The sequence below is a fragment of the Chelon labrosus genome (assembly GCF_963514085.1).
Source record: "Chelon labrosus genome assembly, chromosome: 13".
Taxonomy (NCBI): Eukaryota; Metazoa; Chordata; class Actinopteri; order Mugiliformes; family Mugilidae; genus Chelon; species Chelon labrosus.
The window spans coordinates 23132246-23149934 of record NC_140346.1 but is presented as its reverse complement, the minus strand read 5'-3'; the positions used below and the strand labels follow the sequence as shown (position 1 = coordinate 23149934).

The 17689-nt window shown below is 43.2% G+C and overlaps 1 protein-coding gene across 3 annotated transcripts in view; it reads right to left on the bottom strand.

Moving 5' to 3' along the window:
- stard13b (StAR related lipid transfer domain containing 13b) overlaps positions 1 to 15484 on the bottom strand; it is a 58099-nt gene extending 42615 nt beyond the window's left edge. Inside the window, exons 1-5 of one of the 3 annotated variants that reach the window (XM_084559121.1) lie at positions 15312 to 15484; positions 12953 to 13938; positions 5711 to 5854; positions 4447 to 4593; positions 350 to 383 (exon numbers count right to left, since the gene is read on the bottom strand). In XM_084559121.1, the coding sequence (XP_084415247.1) occupies positions 350 to 383; positions 4447 to 4593; positions 5711 to 5854; positions 12953 to 13816 (1189 nt within the window). In that variant the 5' untranslated portion in view covers positions 13817 to 13938; positions 15312 to 15484. Of the gene's footprint in view, positions 1 to 349; positions 384 to 4446; positions 4594 to 5710; positions 5855 to 12952; positions 13943 to 14009; positions 14207 to 15311 lie in introns of those variants that run through there. The other 2 variants (XM_084559122.1, XM_084559123.1) reach the window with 2 other exon arrangements.
- Between the last annotated feature and the right edge of the window lie 2205 nt (positions 15485 to 17689).

Below are 17689 nucleotides of genomic sequence, written 5' to 3'. Positions count from 1 at the left end.
TAAATGTGATTAAAATTAAAATGTAATTCAGTACAACACAACAGAAACAACTGTACAAATGTCTACAAGTCTGTGCTAAACAGTTCAGCATTTAGACATTTTGTCCCCAATGATACTATCACGTGGACTCATCCATCGTCTCCACCAGCTGTGTATGGTCACTGGGTGCTATCCCAGCATGAACTGTGCAGAGATGAGGACAATCTCACAGGTTGTCAGTCTATTATAGAGTCAAAACGGACAGAAAGAGACATAGATTTGAGATTGTCTCCTTCTTATGTGAAGTGACAGAGTTAACTGGGAGGTTGAAGCTGAAGGAAAAACACTAAAAACATGAATAGTTTCTTACCTGCACCGGCTGCATTGGTCATCTTATTGAACATCTGCAAGACAGACAAAGACAAGAAAACGTCAGTTACTGCAAAGCGATTGTATATCTTAATTTAATTTATTGAAGATGCCTCTCATAACTGTGTTGGAAAGCTGAAACCACAGGAGAGAAAAATGTGAGTGATCATGATTTTGGCTTTACAAGAACGTAGTTTTACTCGGATTGATAAAAAAAGAGGCACACACCCAGTTCTCTGAATTGAATATCCTAAGCAACAAGCAACTCTGATGATGATGTTCTGCTCATCACCTGTTGCCGCTCCAGCAAATAATCTCAGAAAATAAACAAATATATCCCAGCAGGTTGAAGAAATTGAGTTGTGTGCTACTTTTTTGGGAGTACTATTGTTAATACTGGAAAATGACGTATCTTACTATCGTGTTATGAGGAAAAGAAAAACGGATCAACATATTCTTTGTACTTACTTAAAAACTGTGGAAACTGGAAGCCCTTGATTTAATAGTTTTGTACTTAATAAAATGAAAGCAGATGCCAGATGACTCAAAACCTTTTCCTGACCCGGACTGCTCGGGATAGCTTCCCTTCTCTTACCCAACTCTCTTCGTCCATCCTCTCCCCCTCACCCTGTGGCCCACGGGTTTGATTTATGCGCTTGTTTGCTTGCCCTGTTTCCACATTTCTCCCTGGCAGAGACAAAATGCTGAAAAAACTCCCGAGATGCCTTTCCTCAAATGACTCCTGACCCTCCGTCATGACGGTCAGACAGTATCTGTTTCAGGTTTCATTGTTAAGTCGTGCTAAACGCGCTAACCTAGTCATTTTTTTTTTTTTTTGGCACGTTTCATGAGGGCTGTGGCCTCACGGTGTTGTCATGGAAGCCAAAACGCTGGCTGTGTAAAGAAAGACTTGTGACCTATACGGCCTATACTTTACTGCGACAGCTAAAAAAGACTTAACTGGCTGGTTTAAACCGGGCAGGTGGGTTTTTAAGCATTTGATGTACCTTTGACACCTTTAAGCAACACAGCAAATTAATCAAATGACGCCTGGCACTCTATTTAAATGAAGCCAACACATTTCTGGCAGGTGGTCAACCCTGAACCATCAGAGGTATCCAAGTAGCTTCAACCATTTAGTAAATCAAACCCAAAAACAAGTCGTAAAGCTATGACTCCAACCCTTATGTGTGTTTTTTTTTTAAATCTGCTATCAAATATTGTTGACTGGGGCCATCCCTTTTTATTGACTGTGAGATTTGGCTCAGTCTGGCAGAGCTTCATCACATATCTAAACGCTCGAGTTCAAAGACCGGTTTTAATGCAAAGACATAAGCAGTGTCATTATCTCCCTGCTTTCAAGATCCCTCTGTAAATGGTCCTGATAAGTTAGTCTCCACAGACCAGCTTCAGACCCAGTTTCCAAAATAAACTTGTGAAAATTAGCACGCCAAAAAAACAGATGCCGCGCCCCAGAGGAGACGAACCGATTTGACAAGACTTCAAAGACATCACTCTGTCGCGCTCCTTTTTTGTTTTGATTCCCAAGAGAAAGTATTTCATCCTGTCTTATCTCCAGAGCTGACACACTTGAAACACACATCGCCCCAGTTCAGGCTATCGCGGTCGGACGGCAGACACGGGGTTACGGGTCAGACAAAAGTGACGGGTCAGAAAAAGTGACGTCCTCCGCAGAGGAGCGGCGGCGCAGAGTTCCCCTAGCTCGCACCAACAAGGATGTTTATAGGGACTGACAGGTCTGTGGGGGTGAATGATGGCTGCCGTTCCACCGCAAATGACGAGTCAACAGTGCAGTTACAGGACCGGTCAGACCAAATGACAGACCAGCATGTCCTCTGGATGCCCGTCTCTGTCAGCAGCAATTACAAGTAGGAACTCTCAACCCAAATACGTCTGTGTGCACCAGCAACAGAGCGCAGGAAACAGCCATGTGCTGAACATAAATACCATTAGGGCTGCTTCTAATTAAAACTTTTATTATAGATTACTCTCTGGAATATGTTTTTTATATAAAACCTTTAAAATGTTTGCCAAAAACTGCAGTTCTTTGAATGGACATTAGACATTTAGCTCCAAGAGAGTAAATTCTCCATTCACGACAACTGCACAGAGGGCAAATTGGTACATAACTCAATTGTTTAAATCATATCAGGGCTTGAAGTTATGGATAAGTTAGGGCATGACCACTTTAGGAGACACTTGGATCTCCAGTTTTCAGCCTAGACATCACCTGTTTTTTGAATTAGCTAAGAGTTAGGTGTCCTCCTAACTCTTAGCTAATTCAAAAAACTGCTAAGTGTTGTGTTTGTGAAGCAATCAGCATTGAATATAATACATGTTGTGAGCAACTTTTTTTAAATTAAAGACACACTATATCCTTCTCCTGCAACATGGACACAAATCTTTTGTTTTTAAACATTCCAGGTACTTTTTGGTGATATAAATTCCATCTTTGTCTGCGTGATATCAAGCAGATTCGGGGAGACACGAGATGCATTCCAGCCTTTAGCATCATGCCGATTGAAGATTGACGGTCGAGCGCCAGAAACGTCTACAAGACACTTCCATAAAACACCTCACGCGGTCCATAACTACGAGAGTGTACTGTCTCACACATTCAGACAGTTTATTCTTAGACTCCCGACGCTGTGATCCAGCCTGCATCACATTCTCACCCTCTGCTGTCAGAAGTTGCATATGGACTCAGAGCCCTTATGTAAGACTCAGAGGGGAGCTAAGGGAGTAAACTCTCTCTACATGTGCATTGCTGCCGACATGTCTGTTAATTTGTTTGTGTCAGCTTTGCAGGATACTTACATAGTTGGACATTTAGAGGACGTATTTGCGTTCCTGGCATGTGAATTTGTTATCCTTGGACAAAGCTAAATTTAATGTATTGCCCAATTTCAAGTCTTTATGCGAAGCTAAACTAATTAGGTGGTCTCAACTTATTAAATATCCACCTAAAAGCAAAATTTTACAAAAAAATAATTGAAAACATTTGTCATTCCTTAACACCCTAAGACATGTCATCACTGAATAACTTGTGATTATGCTCAGGGTTACACTGCAGCCAAAATACACTCGTCCGTAACGTATGTGAACATTCCCAGCTGTCCCAGTTTTAACCGGTGCTGTTGTCATTTTCAAGAGGTAGTTATGGGTTTCACAAAAGAGACAGGTGGCATCTACCCTGAGAACCAAACTTTCATTTCATCCTCAGCACCCAGAGTCCAAGATCGTGTCACAAGATGCTTAAAGATATCACCTAAATAAATCTGGATTATCTGACTGGATGTTTGCAGTTGTTTCTCATAAGCCGGTTGTTTACCATCACGTTGCATTGGAGCCATCAAGAAAGCACAAAGGACAAGCTGAGAGGCTTTTGAATATAAACCCGCCCTGCATTCTGCAGCTCTCGCAGTTGTCTGATTCTTTTAGGGCAGCTGAATAGTGATGTTTAAATACTTTGTCGAGAGGTGAGTCCTGCTTGTCTAAGAGTGACTAAGCGGATCTTAATTCCCCCACGAAAACCGAAAATATTTACAAATGTGTGGAGGAGAAGAGCAGCTGAACAGAAGGGAATTAAAAAAGATCGGATGGCCGATGTTGGATTTATCTTTGATAAGGACAGACTTCGTGATTGTGTTTGGTTTACACACTGCTATGGTGACAAAGAGCCCACATATGGGATTGTGAAAGATAAATCGATAAATCGTTCTTCTTCTGCTCCATACAGAATCTTTACATGAATGCGAATCGTGTGAACAGACAACTGTTAACCACAGTTCTGCAACAAAAAAATAAAAGCTCTAATTAAATTTCCATTTACCCGCTAGATTAGTGAACAGAAAGCAGCTACGGACAGAGAAGAACTTTGCACGGTGCTTGGAGTACACAGGTCATGGCAGTCACCCAATAATGCTAAAGCCAGATCTGAGCTGAAAAAAGAAAACGTGGATTCATACTCAAATGAATTTTCCAAATCCCAGCCTTAAACAAGGAGCCCGCACAACAACAGTGCACACAAAGTTCACATGTAAAGTAAACACCAGAAGGAAGCTTAGAGAAACTTACCGTCTTTTTGGTTCTTGTTCTCGTTCCCACAGAGGAGCCGCGAGGGGCAGTAGATCTGTCTCGGCTCTGACATTCCCCTCTGTCCGGTCTTTGGAGGACTTGGGCGTTCAGGGTCTGGCTTGATGTGGACTTTGAGACAGCACCCCACTGCAACAACATCACAACAGCAAATAAAACTGGGTCTGCCTCTGTCTGGGGTCCAACGGGCTGGGACAGGATGGACTCAACGGTGGCCAGGGGAAAAGAAAACAAGAGACTCAGGTCAGCGGCTGGGGAAGTGAAATCTCCACTGTCAATTCAGCTTGACAGAGGCACACAAAGGAGCCTGTATGTGTGGATCTTCTTTTGAGAGGACGGAGATTATGACCTTGTCAAATATCCCAGTAAAGATGTCTTGTCTTGCCCAGTCGCCTGTCATTAGTTAAAGCAAGTAATAGTGAATGCCTGGGATGGTTGTGCAGATGCCTGGGAGGCATGTAACCCTCTCTCATCCATTCCTAATGGACCAAATCATACAAACTCCCTTCCAACACAACAGCTCCTCTGTGCGGTACATACATACAGAGTCCGAAAGAGTACTTTTGTTCATGAATGCGAACTCTAGTGGGATATTTCATGAAACACGCCACCATGAGAAGAGCCCTTTTTTAAGGAACAGAGTTGCATGGTTCCAGTCGCAAACGTCAGAGGCACAATGGCCGTCTGTTCCCACTGCACCATTATGACGGGGCTAAAGCACTATAGACTCCAGTATCACATCTAAGAGCTGCGGACCTACATCATAAAACAGACTAAGAGGCACGGACATACTTCAAGACGGCCCGACAAAGCCCACAGTGTCGCAGACTGTATTCCCATATCTCACAGGCCACACAGCTCACAAAAGAACAACACACTGCACAGTGTCTCCCTTCACAGGCCCGGGTTTATGGGTTACCATTGCTTTGAAAGATCTTGTTTGAATCTGACCCTACAACACTACAGTAAAAATCTGAACACCTGTCACTTACAGGTCCGAATAATCCACTTGGATTTTCTCTCAACAGAGCAAACTAAATTGATTTGGGGAAGCTTAAAAAGCATGACCAAGTATGCGGCATACGCGTCACAGGAATGCGTACACTACCAGCCGTGACGGTGCACATACCATAGGCATGCTGAAGGTGGAAGTGCTGCAGTCCATATGCTGCTTTATAACACATACTGTTAATTCTGTGTGTGTACCAAACACTGCAGCTATGAAGTTATGCGAACACACTCTCACCTGTTTCTTGCGGGCGGTGCAGGGTGTGTCGGAGGGCGACGAGCTCGCACTCAGAGCCTCCTCTATGTCCAGATTGAGCTGATCCAGTTTCCTCATCAGCTGGCTCATTGACTCGGACCAGGGTGATTTGACCTGAGGAGACTCCTGCGGGTAATCAGGGAGGCACTCAGATAAGAGAAGACATCACATCCTGGCTGTTATATAATACTGATGTTTGAGAACGAGCCAGTATCGATGCATTAAATACACTTTTTTGTCTTGTATCGTTCAAATTTTCAGAGGTACTTTGCAAAAATGGCACATTTTGGACACAGTTATTCAGTGTTGCTTAATTTTATTATAATTTTTCTGTTTTGTTATTTAAAATTTCCCTAAATTTCAGTGGCAAAAGCAACAGTACTGATCGAATTAAAGAAATGACTCCCTCTTTGAGTGATTTCACAAGTTAGTTTATTGTCAGTTCTGCCATGTGTGCAGCACATACAGAGGATTAAATTTCTCAAGACCCACAATGCAACAAGTTAAACACTAAAAATGTAAACACCTGAGATAAAAATATGTATATTCATTTAATTTGATTTTCTAACCTAAGGTGAAAGTAACAAAAATTAGGTTAGTCTAGTAATTGCCTTTAACTTTCCCACCCTTTTTAACACATGGAAGCTTTCCACGTTGCCCTAAACTCAACAAGCGCGACAGACAAACCCAAAAAAAGCATCTTGCAAATTGCAGATGCTACAACCGTGAGCCGATTTGCTGCAACACATGGAAATGTGATCTCCTCAACCGTGTCTGGGGGTGAAAGAGCAAAGGAGGAGGGTTCCAGACATGTGTGCCATACGGAGCGTGATGGAATACCCTGCACGGGCTTTCACTACTCCCCAGACACGCGGCGTATATAAATAGACCGTCCTCATGCAGACAGGAGCTGTGTCTCAAGGATCTGGAGGGCCGGCCTCGTAAATCGTCAGGATGCACTTCAGTCACCAAAACGTAAATTGTCATTGTTGTTCTGTAACCTGAGCAGAACGTCGGGCTGACAGAAATCAGAGATATGCGACCATGCAGTCCTGGAGAAGATCAAATGCAATATGCTCTTCAGCAGCAACACTGTGGAGCCTTTTTCAGATTCAAGGTTTAAGTCGTGTTTATTGCCACTTCCACAATATGCTAATAAAAACATACAGAGGTGTGAAATACGACCTACTGTGCTACATATATGCAGACAAGACACACGCAATAACTACTATGACTGCAACTACTGCTGCACCACTCCATTATACTACAGAATCCACAAGTGGACCTTTTAACTCTACAATGAATGCATCCCAGGATGATTTAGGCTCTCAGGGGCATGGAGTGGTCAAATGTCTGGAGGATTTCTCTTGTGGAGTGGTGAAAAGTTCAAAGTAACATCATGTATTTCACAAGAATAGGGTACTGCAGGAAAACTGTGCACCAGTAAGGAGAACAGACTAACTTTAGATCAGTAAGGGTCATTCTCAGTTCATAAAAGAAGAGCATTATTTTAAATTCATGATTTCCTTGAATAACCCTAACGCAATCAACCTCAGCTGTCGAGTAAATGCTCCAAAGTTGTATGCAAAGCATGACCCAATAGAGATGTAATCCCTGTATTCACCAAATTTAAGTAATGCTTGACAATCATGGGTCCATTCAGGCATCATTGTTGCTCAAATCTGGATATTCTTTGGTTGAAAACAACAGAGAAGACAGCAGGTTTGAAAAATGTCTCTTCAGGCTCACATAAGAGCACTGGTCAATTTAACTTTCACCCCCACATATAGTTAAAGTCCCATCATCAACCGCTACAAGAAAACTACAAATTATTCATTCATTCATCTTCTATAACCACTTGTTCCTGTGAACGGCCGCGGGGGTGCTGCAGCCTATCCCAGCTGTCATCGGGCGAGAGGCGGGCTACACCCTGGACAGGTCGCCAACCATTCACACTCACACCTACGACCAATTTAGAATCACCAGTGAACCTAACGAGCATGTTTTGGACGGCGGGAGGAAGCCGGAGAACCCGGAGAGAACCCACGCAGACACAGGGAGAACATGCAAAACTCAACTATGAATTAATTTCCTGTAATTAAAACTTAAAGCATGTGACGGAGCCTTCTGTCAGAATTAAGTAATTATTCAATAACGTTGAAAGCCTCCCAGTGCACAGTCATTTCATTGAAGTCGTCTGTCACTAAATGTTCTGATGGGAAAGCCCCACCGTGTCTCGGACAGGGTGTGGTTTGGGTAGCACTGGAATTAGATAGACATTTTTTTTTTTTCAAGTTTGGAAACAAATATGATGCTTGTTTTAGCGTTTTCACTCAGTCACTGTGGTTCGACTAGAAATATACAAAAAACAACAAAAGAAAACAAAAAAAATGATAACAGGATGGCCTTGTGGGTTATTTCGAGATCGCCTTTGCAAGTCCATAGACTTTTTTTTTTCTCTGTGAAAGAAATCCTAACAATCTTTGGTTACATACGTCTCTAAATACCTAATAATTACAGAATAAGTAGGTATACCAGTGATATGCCTTTGTACAGTACACACAGCTTCCCGCAAGCTGCTAACAATGAAACACATCTGAATCTTATTAAAAATTAACTCAGAAACGTATCTTATGTTCTTCCATTCTCCCTAAATCGCAAGGAATTCAGGGACCAGACACCAGACACCACCCGGCCTGCTGACCACCCAGGGTCAGCTGACTGACCCAGCACTGGGAGAAAGTGCCTCTTTCCACTCAATCCCAGAGGAATGACCTAAATCTGGCCAATCCTCTGCTGACCCCTGAGGCCCGAGGGAACACCCCGGGTCACCCAGAGGAAAAAATAAAGCTTCCCCTTCTCTGCCGTGTCTGTCTTTTAAAGCGCGGCGCTGACCAGGGAATGTAAAATGTTTGACACTGGATCAGCGCGTTTAGACGGCTCAATCCTCTGTCTGCTTGTTTATTGAGAACATCCACTCCAGAAAACAGGAACCAGACATCACAAACTACGTCCTGGAGGGAGTCACCCCACGGCTACTCCTGTAATAAAAATGCAGATGAATCTTTCCTGGAACTTTGTTGTTGATGTAAGCTTTCTAAATCCAAATACTCTTGCAGTTTCTGTTTGAGTCTTTTCTGAGATATTCTCCAGATTACAGGCAGGACACTCCCCTGTTCCTATTTATAAAAATCAGTCGTGGAAGACATAAAGCTGTAAACCGTGCAGCCATTCACGTACTGGATCGGGTTGAGAACAGAATTAAAGACAAACTGCAGAACGTTTGTCTCCCCTGACTGGCAGCGAGAGAAATTGCACAAACACAGCCGACACATGCCTTTGACTCCCTCCTGATGAGTCACAGAACATGGAGCAACACGGGGACTGTCCGCGGCTCAACCTTTGGAATAAAAGCTAAGCAAAAGCAGTCTGGACCCAAGAAAGTGACCGGAACGAATGCGTCATAAATCCAGTTTGATTATGAAACAGTGCACTTCCCATGGTTAGCACTGGAGTTGTTGAGTAATCTGAGAGACTTAACTGTTACGTATTATCTCAGAACGATGATCGATGCTGACTAGCTCGATTTTCCTTGTTGTTGGAGAGCACAGCAGAACCAGTTTTTTTTGGAGAACCAGCTCTTGGACTGGTTGGGGTTTGCAAGTAGGATATGGAGCCGTTACATAACAGACTTTAAAGAGCTGGTATTGTTATCTGACATTTGTCCTCCCAGCTGACCTTTTCTTCTTTGGATGACTATAATTCCGCTTCCTCTGAACACACGGTTTCTATTTATATCCGGAGCATCAGAAACGTTTCTTTCTTGAAAACTTCATGGGTTTTTCCACTAGTAAGTCACAATGCTTGTTCCCCTCTTTGATGGAAACATCCCCACAGAAAGATTTGAATCGTGCCAATCTCCAACGTGTCTGGGAAAAGCTTGAGTGCAATGAATGTTGATTCATATGTGAAAGTCCCACACTATAGCCATAATTTAATATCTTACAGCCCATTCTGTAAGTGATTTCCAGATGGAAGATGAATATAAATAACAACATAGATGTTAAAAAATTAACATTAACATACTACACAATTTAGAATCACCAGTTAACCTAATGAGCATGTCTTTGGACGGTGGGAGGAAGACGGAGTACCCGGAGAGAACCCACGCAGACACAGGGAGAACATGCAAACTCCAAACAGAAAGGCCCCAGTCGGCTGATGGATTCGAACCCAGAACCTTCTTGCTGTGCTCCTCTATGATTCACGGTTTCTGTAATTCCCAAAATGAGTATGAGTATATTACAATATATGAAAAACTTCATTAACAACTCGAGATTCAATTAACTTTCTAAACTGTGAATCACAAAATAATGTAAACTGCCCATAAATGTGATGGTGATATGGTTGGTAACTTTACATAACACGGAAAATAAACTGACCCAGAAAAGTGTTGCGGTGCGATACTTAATTAAGACTGACAAGGCTGTTATGAAGTATATATTCTTTTGAAAATGTGGTATGCCGGCCCTGTGGTGGCAAGCACCAAAGCTTATGAAACGTCTTTGAGAAAGAAAATAACCCCACTGGTGCTAGCTGTCTTCAGATCAAGACCCAAAAAACTGAAATGCAATTCCTTTTAAAAATACATTTATGGAGTGAAAATTTAATATTCTGAGACAAACGACTGCAAACATATAGGAAAAGGAAGCTGAAGATCTTGCGAGCGGGGCCTGCTAATTAACCCCTGGTGTCAGACAAACACAAATGCAAAGAAACAGATGCCCCATTCTAGCGCATGCCGGAGCCCGGTCTGGAACGCACTCACACTGTCTCTTTTCAGTGACATCCCCACAAGGTGCTGCCCAGGAATGCGAGCACTTCTGCTTTAGAATGAGGCAAATTCCAGAGGAGGCTTGACGCTCAAGTGAGACACTGCCCTTGATTCATCTCTCCGTGCCTTTCGCCTCGGTTCGGCCCTCGCAATTGTGTGGAGCCCCCACGCCATGGCAACTGAGCTGGTATGAGTCAATCCTTTAGATAAATGCATTAATGTTATCTTCTGGGGACAGCAAAATGTGAGCCGCCTATAACTTTATCAGCGCAAATTGGCCACATTGTGAACCCCAACATAGCGGCTTTGACATGGTAATGAGGAGTTAAGTGTGTGAGAGCTCTGGGCTCTGTGCCTAGTCCACGCCACCCACAGAGAGAGTGCCAGAGATCACCATGGAGGTATCCAAATGTAGCAGCCGGTCATGCGAAAGGGCAACGGCTACCTGGCTACTTGGAGGAATAAATTACATTCTTAAGATCCTGTGATGCAAAATAAAAACATGTGAACACAGGCACAGATCATATCTGTGGGCGAGGAAAGATATGTGCAGGAATGCATGTTTCTTTTAGGGGCATTTAGTCACAGCTGAGCTCAAATGAGGTGACACAGAGTGGAAACTTTATGCAGATGGTGCCCTCATATGGTTAATGCTAACAACTGCATCCGAGTGGTTCAGTGTTGCGCTTCCACTTCAGTATTTTAACACAAATGAATCCATTTATGCATTTAAAACTCAAATGAAACATAAAATCTGCAAAGTTTGATAACACCTGATCAGGATCAGGATTTACCAGTAATAGTTTAGTCCCTTTGGAAAAGAATAATTCACTTATTATTAAGTTGTTCACAGATAAATGTTCTTAGTTTATGTATATCTACACAAGTAATCCTATAAAATCAACGGACTTCTGTTCTGTCTTGCTTTTCCTACAGTGAGTCTCACATCACGGCCTTCCATATGATCACAGAGTTGGTGCTCTGACAGCATGAGAAGAAGCATTAACCGCTGCCCTTTGATGATATTTACAACAGGCTCCCTGGATTCCCTGCATTCTTCCACTCTTCTCCAAAACAACCCATTCAAAGTATCCTGCACATAAAGCTTGAAGACCAACGGACAAGAGAAAGCCGGCGTTGAGATGAGCTCTATTTTCTGCAGACCTCTAAGAAAATCAAGGCTGCTGCAGCGGAGCTCATACATAACAGATTGCAACATGTTTATGAATGTCCATAATAGGCTTTAAAAGTGGCTATAAAGAGCAGGGGTGGAGGGTTACAGAGTCAGGACAGGAGTTATGGGTAAAGGAGACCGGAGGAAAAGGGAGGAAGAAGAAGAGGAGAAATTTCAGTAATGGAAGGCGAAGTTCAGCGCTAATACGATCTGCCGTGGGCTCTGTCAAAACACTGCTGCCTGCTGAGGGAGTGGAAAGAAAGCAGGAGGTGTTTGCATTCCTCCTGCAGCAACGTTTCACCGGCACAAATGTGAAGTCAGTGCACTCCTACACACTTATACCAAATATGCATTATCTCAGTGGAATGATAGCAGGCCATAGCAAACACTGAGTCTTCAGGCTAAGTGAAATAATCCCTTCGATACAAATCCAAATCCAAATATATTATATTAAACTATTTATCACATGTGAAATAGCATTTTAATTGTAACTATAAACCGATCAGCCACAACATTAAAACCACTGACAGGAGAAGTAAATAACATTGACCATCTCGTGACAGTTCAGTGTTCTGCTGGGAAACTTTTGGACCTGGCATTCATTCTTGTGGATGCTACTCAGACATGTAGCACCCTCCTAGACCAGACCAGACACCCCCATCCTATAGCAATGACACTCCTTGAAGGCAGCAGCCATCCCCAGCAGGATGCAGCCTGACACAGACACACACACAAAAACGCTTTAGGAACAACTCAAAAAAACATGAAGAACAGCACAAGGTGTTGACCTGGCCTCCAAATTCACTAGCTCCCAAACTGATCAAGTATCTGTGGGATGATCCCCTCAACCCATAGAACCCAAAAGCCCCCCACTACCAACATCCTGATGCTAGACACCACAGGACACCCTCAGAAGGCCCATGTCCATTCTCTGATGAGTCACAACTGTTTTGGAGGCACAAGGGAGACCTACAGAATATTAGGATATATAATGTTATGCCTGATCGGTGTATAAGACACATTTAAATTTTGTTTTCTTGCATGAACCCCATACTGTGACAGCATTTATTGATGTATGCTGTGCGTATGAATCATTTGATGGCAACACTGAATAACTGTGAATGATCTGAGCAGCATACCTCCTTACTGCTAGTTTCCCCCTCTGCTTCATAACCACAGCTGCTCGGTGTGTCATTAGTTGTGGTTGTGCACTCACCGAATATTTCCTCCTCTGTTTGTCTTTGCTCATGCTCCTTCGCCTCTGACCGATGAGGAGATCTCCGCTGTGAGGGAGCTCTGTGAAAACATCGTCGTTGTAGTCGTCGTCGTCATCGTCCCCGTCTCCGGCATGGTGACCATCGTCCTCCCCCTCCTGTGACGATTCTCCGTCGTCAGAGCTCTCGTTGACAAAAACACAGCTGCTAGCCCGGTAGGGACAGGTGTAGTCTGAGAAGGTAATGGAGCTCTGATTGTGCTTCACAATGTGTGGAAGATCCGGGACTCTACGTTCAGAATCAGGAACAACAGCAGCAGTGACCACAAGGGTCGGAGTGGAGTCCAGGTTGAGGATGGAGCCATTTGGGAGAGGGTCTAACTTCTTTTTGTCGTCTGTTTTAACACATTCACATTTTAAATCCAGCGTCTGAGCAGGATGATTCTCTACCATGAGGTCAGTCTGCACTTCTATTGCAGGAATAGGAGGTAAAAAGTTACCACAGCTGTCCTGATTTGACCCAGGTGATAACGGGACGGTTATCGCTTCAAGATGCTGAGCTGCACCCGGAGATGCTTTCTCAAGGGTGACTCGTTCAGGCTCATGACAGCACACAGTCTCCACAAATTCAGAATCATTAGAATCACAAACAAATGTCTTCTTAAGCTCGGGTAAGTCTTCATCTGGCTCAAAGAACAAGCTTTGGACTTTAGGGAGACAATCGTCCCCTCTGTGGACTGGGGAGCCATTAGTTGAGATAGCAGTACTTTCTATAGACGGCTCCCGTGGTGAAAAGTCCAATTTGTGCACTCCTAAATCTGTCCAAGACTGATGCTCCCGCAGATTATCCACGGGTGGGATCTCCATTTTGTTTTATTCTATAGTTCCTCATAATTCAAAACATAAATCCACAGGTACTTGAGCTTTATATATCGGATGGCCATATTTAGTTTTTTGAATCCACGAGGGTCAGTCAAACAGCTGATAACCTGAAATAGACAGAAATGAGATATGTGAATCTGAAAAGCAAAGAGAGAAGGTAGAACAAGATGATACGTACTTCCTGGAGGGGTCTCTGTGTCCTGTGATTATATAAGTCTCAGCATACATGCACTATGTAACGCTTCTAGCGTTGAGGAGCTCCGAGTATGTGCCATCCAGCCGAGAGTTTGCAGCAAAACTAAACGTAACATCTGGCTGAGGCCGGGCCGTTCAAGTCTGGATCTGTCTCACACACGATCGCAGTGACATCACTGTACAGAGGAATCCGACTGCTCTTCCACGGCCGGTGATTTACTACGCACCACACCATTCATCAGGGCAGAAGATGTCCCTGTGTCGGCTGTGGTTAACATCCCGCTCACCCCCTCATTAAGTCTTTCTTTTAAAACACACCTTGGACGGGTCGGAGACATCCAAAGTACACAAGGAAAAACAAACAACTGCATTGTCGAGGCTCTACGGGAGATCAACGTCTTGTTCAACCGAGGAAGACTTTCCTCGGAGCACATTTTCAGGGTGGAATAACAATGCATCTGATCCAGGAACTTAAAAATAAACACAACACGCGGAATCCTTTCTATTTCCAATCTGGGTCCTTCACCCTCGTGTTTTTCACAATAAAACATTTGATTGCACTGACGTAAACCCACAGATTTCTTTTCTAGAATCTGTTATTTCAGTGGATTTACTTGAAATTCATCACTGTACCTGGCAAGAGAGAGGTCAGTTGTGTAATTTTGCACACATGGGTCTCCGTTTATGTGAGAAAGCAGCAGTTGGCAGTGACTTTACCGTGGCCTTGAGACACTTGACACACACACACACAAACATGCACTTTTGCAGATAACGCAAACGCAAACAAGGACAAACTCTGAAGATATTTGGAGTAAAACTACACCCAGCATGCGCGAGCTTGCGATTCATTTAGCAGCAATAAATAATAAGCAAATAGCGTCTCCAGTAAAAATCTGTCCTTACATGGGGAATGTGAAGTGTACGGGCGATTAGGGTTCCTTCCAAGAAACCCCTCTTTTAAAAAACCACTAACCAAAGGAGGTCTCTTTATTCTCAGCTGAATGCGGGACAGATTTAAATGAAGGGAAGAAGTCACAGAGTGAAAATGAACTGGCTGTGTGTTGACTAGCAAGGCAAGACCACAACTTATTTGGAAAAGTGAAAAGAAAAAAAAAACGCTTGGAAATTTTTCAACAGAAAGGTGCCGAGCAAGTCTCCTCACGCAGAAACAAAGTATAGCGTGGCATACAAACTCTGCTATTAGCAAATTGATAGCAGTCATTTGTTTCTCCAGCATAAGCTGATCATCACTAAACTATAAAAAAAAAAAAAAAAAAAGACTTACCTGCAGTGGAAAATAGATGTCTGTGTTTCCCAAACTGTCACTGAGATCATGGCAAAACAGTGGCAGTAAGGCTGGTTGCTGAAAGACCAGAGACAGAGAGTTGCACAGCCCCTCGCTGAGCCACACTTATGTTCCCATAGGCCTATTCTGGCAAGCTTGCCATGACCCCCCCTCCTCCTCATGTGGTTCCCTGGGGGGGGTTGGAGGACTGATCAGCTAGCAGTAACTGAACCATTCAGAATATGCGTAAGAGCAGGGAGAATGTGTACTTGTTGAGCGATGGAAAGGGGAGGAGAAAGGAGACGGGGGCGGATGCGGGGAGTGGAGGGAGCAGCGGTGGTTGGCACTGTAAAACAACAAGGTGGAATGGGTTTACAGACCTCACAAACAAGGGCTGGCTTCACCGTGAAAGATGAACCACGGCCGTGACCGGCTGCTTCAAAACACCGGGCTGAAGAATGCTTTCAAGTCAAAGGGGGAATCTGTAACGCAGTGTGATTTACTGAAGCATATCAGGATGATATCAGTGTGAGAAGTTTTGATGTTGAACTGAAAGCTTCCCCAAGATTTAATGAATACTTCATTCCCAAATCCTGGATTCATCTGTTTACATCCATGTAAACATGCATGTTACGAATGCATGTGGTTAGAGCCAAGAAAAGCACAAACAAGGATTGCAGACAAAAGTAAGTGAGCGACTAGCATGACGGTAACCATGAACATTAGAGTTGGCAGAGATTAGATCTGAGGGAAGATTGGGATCGGCTTGAGCGTCATATCAGGAGACTGAATCTCCTCCTAGGAGATGAATCTGATATAACAGGGGCTCGTCTGGCCTCTCCCTTGTTCATTGGCTGCAGACGTTTTGTTTATGCTCCCTCCGGAATGGACCAAAAGAATTTCTAAATTAAATTATCCTTGACTTTATAACCCCAGGGTGAGGTGCTCTTTCAATCATTTATTCAGTCCTTCATTCAGTCCCCTCACCAGGAACGAGATGGAGAAGCCACAGCCGCAAATCAACACTTGGACTCAGTTTGACCTCTGGCCAGAGGGAGAAGATGAGCTCTGACTGACTTCTGACTTCCCTCATTCATAAAATACTTTAAAATCAGCCTGTGGCTGTGGTTTTCTCTCAGCAATGTGTAAAAGCTTCCTGCTTTTTTTTTTTCATTTTTACAAGTTGTCTTCAGCATTCTCCCTGCTCTGAGAAAACTTCAGTAAATGGAGACCTCAGTTAACGGCTGAGTCTTTCTTGTACTGACCTTTATTAGAGACACAACTCAGGAAAGATTGTGGTACAATATGCTCATGTATATCAGGGAATACTAAATAATGAATGCACAACACAGCACCCACACTACAGCAATGAATCCAATGTTTGGCCAGTGAGATAAGGTGTATGTGTGCAAACTCTTAATGTATCCTGACCTTTTGTCGAGGGAGTCACATTCCTGATGTCCTTGCTGTGTATATCTGTTTACGTTTCCATTCCTGTCTGAATGGAAAGGTTACAGGAGGCACACAGGAAGTGTGGTATTTGCCAATAATCATCGATGTGAAGTAGTCCAACACACTCAGAACTGTCTGCCTTGAAAAAAAAGTTAATTTACTAAACAAAATATATGTTCTTAATATATATATATACTTATTTGAGGTATAACTATGGAGCAACGGACAGAAAATGTGCTGTGGCTTATCTGTTTGGGAAAGGAAACTAAAGTGTGCAGGTGCATGTGAGTAAGAGTACAAAGAGGAGAAACAGAAAGACTGGACCAGATGAACAGAGGGAGGTCTATCAGAGATGTGGAGGTGAACTCTTCAAGGCCAGTGGGAGGGAAAACAGTTCGACTCAAACACAGCTGGATGTTCTCACAAGCTAAGCCAACAGCGCCCGTTGGCCTTGGCTCTGGTGGAAAGAAAAAAAAAAAGAAAAAGAAAAAAGAAAGCCCAACCTTTTGTTGACACTGCATTAACAACACTTTGCTTTCAAGGGGGGAAGAAGTAAAAATCAGCATCCCGAGGAAGAGAGGGAGGAAATAAAAGAGAACATGGCGTTTGTGTGTTTAATGAATAAATTTACACTGGCTACGAACCAACTTCTGTCTCTGCGCTCAGTCGAGTTTGACTGACTGTCACCACCATGACTGTCACCACCATGATTGCTTTTCTCTGAAGTTGTTTCACATTTGCATGTGAGTTTGTGAAACTGATGATGCTGACTGAAAGTCATTTTTGTATCTTGAGTGCATTATTTTAATTTCTAAAATATACCCTTTTCTCTCCTTTTCTCTAATTATGCTGATCATCTTAAATACTTTAAATTGTTTGTTCTGTAATTGCCGCAAATGCTGTAATTGCTGTAGTTGTTGTAATTT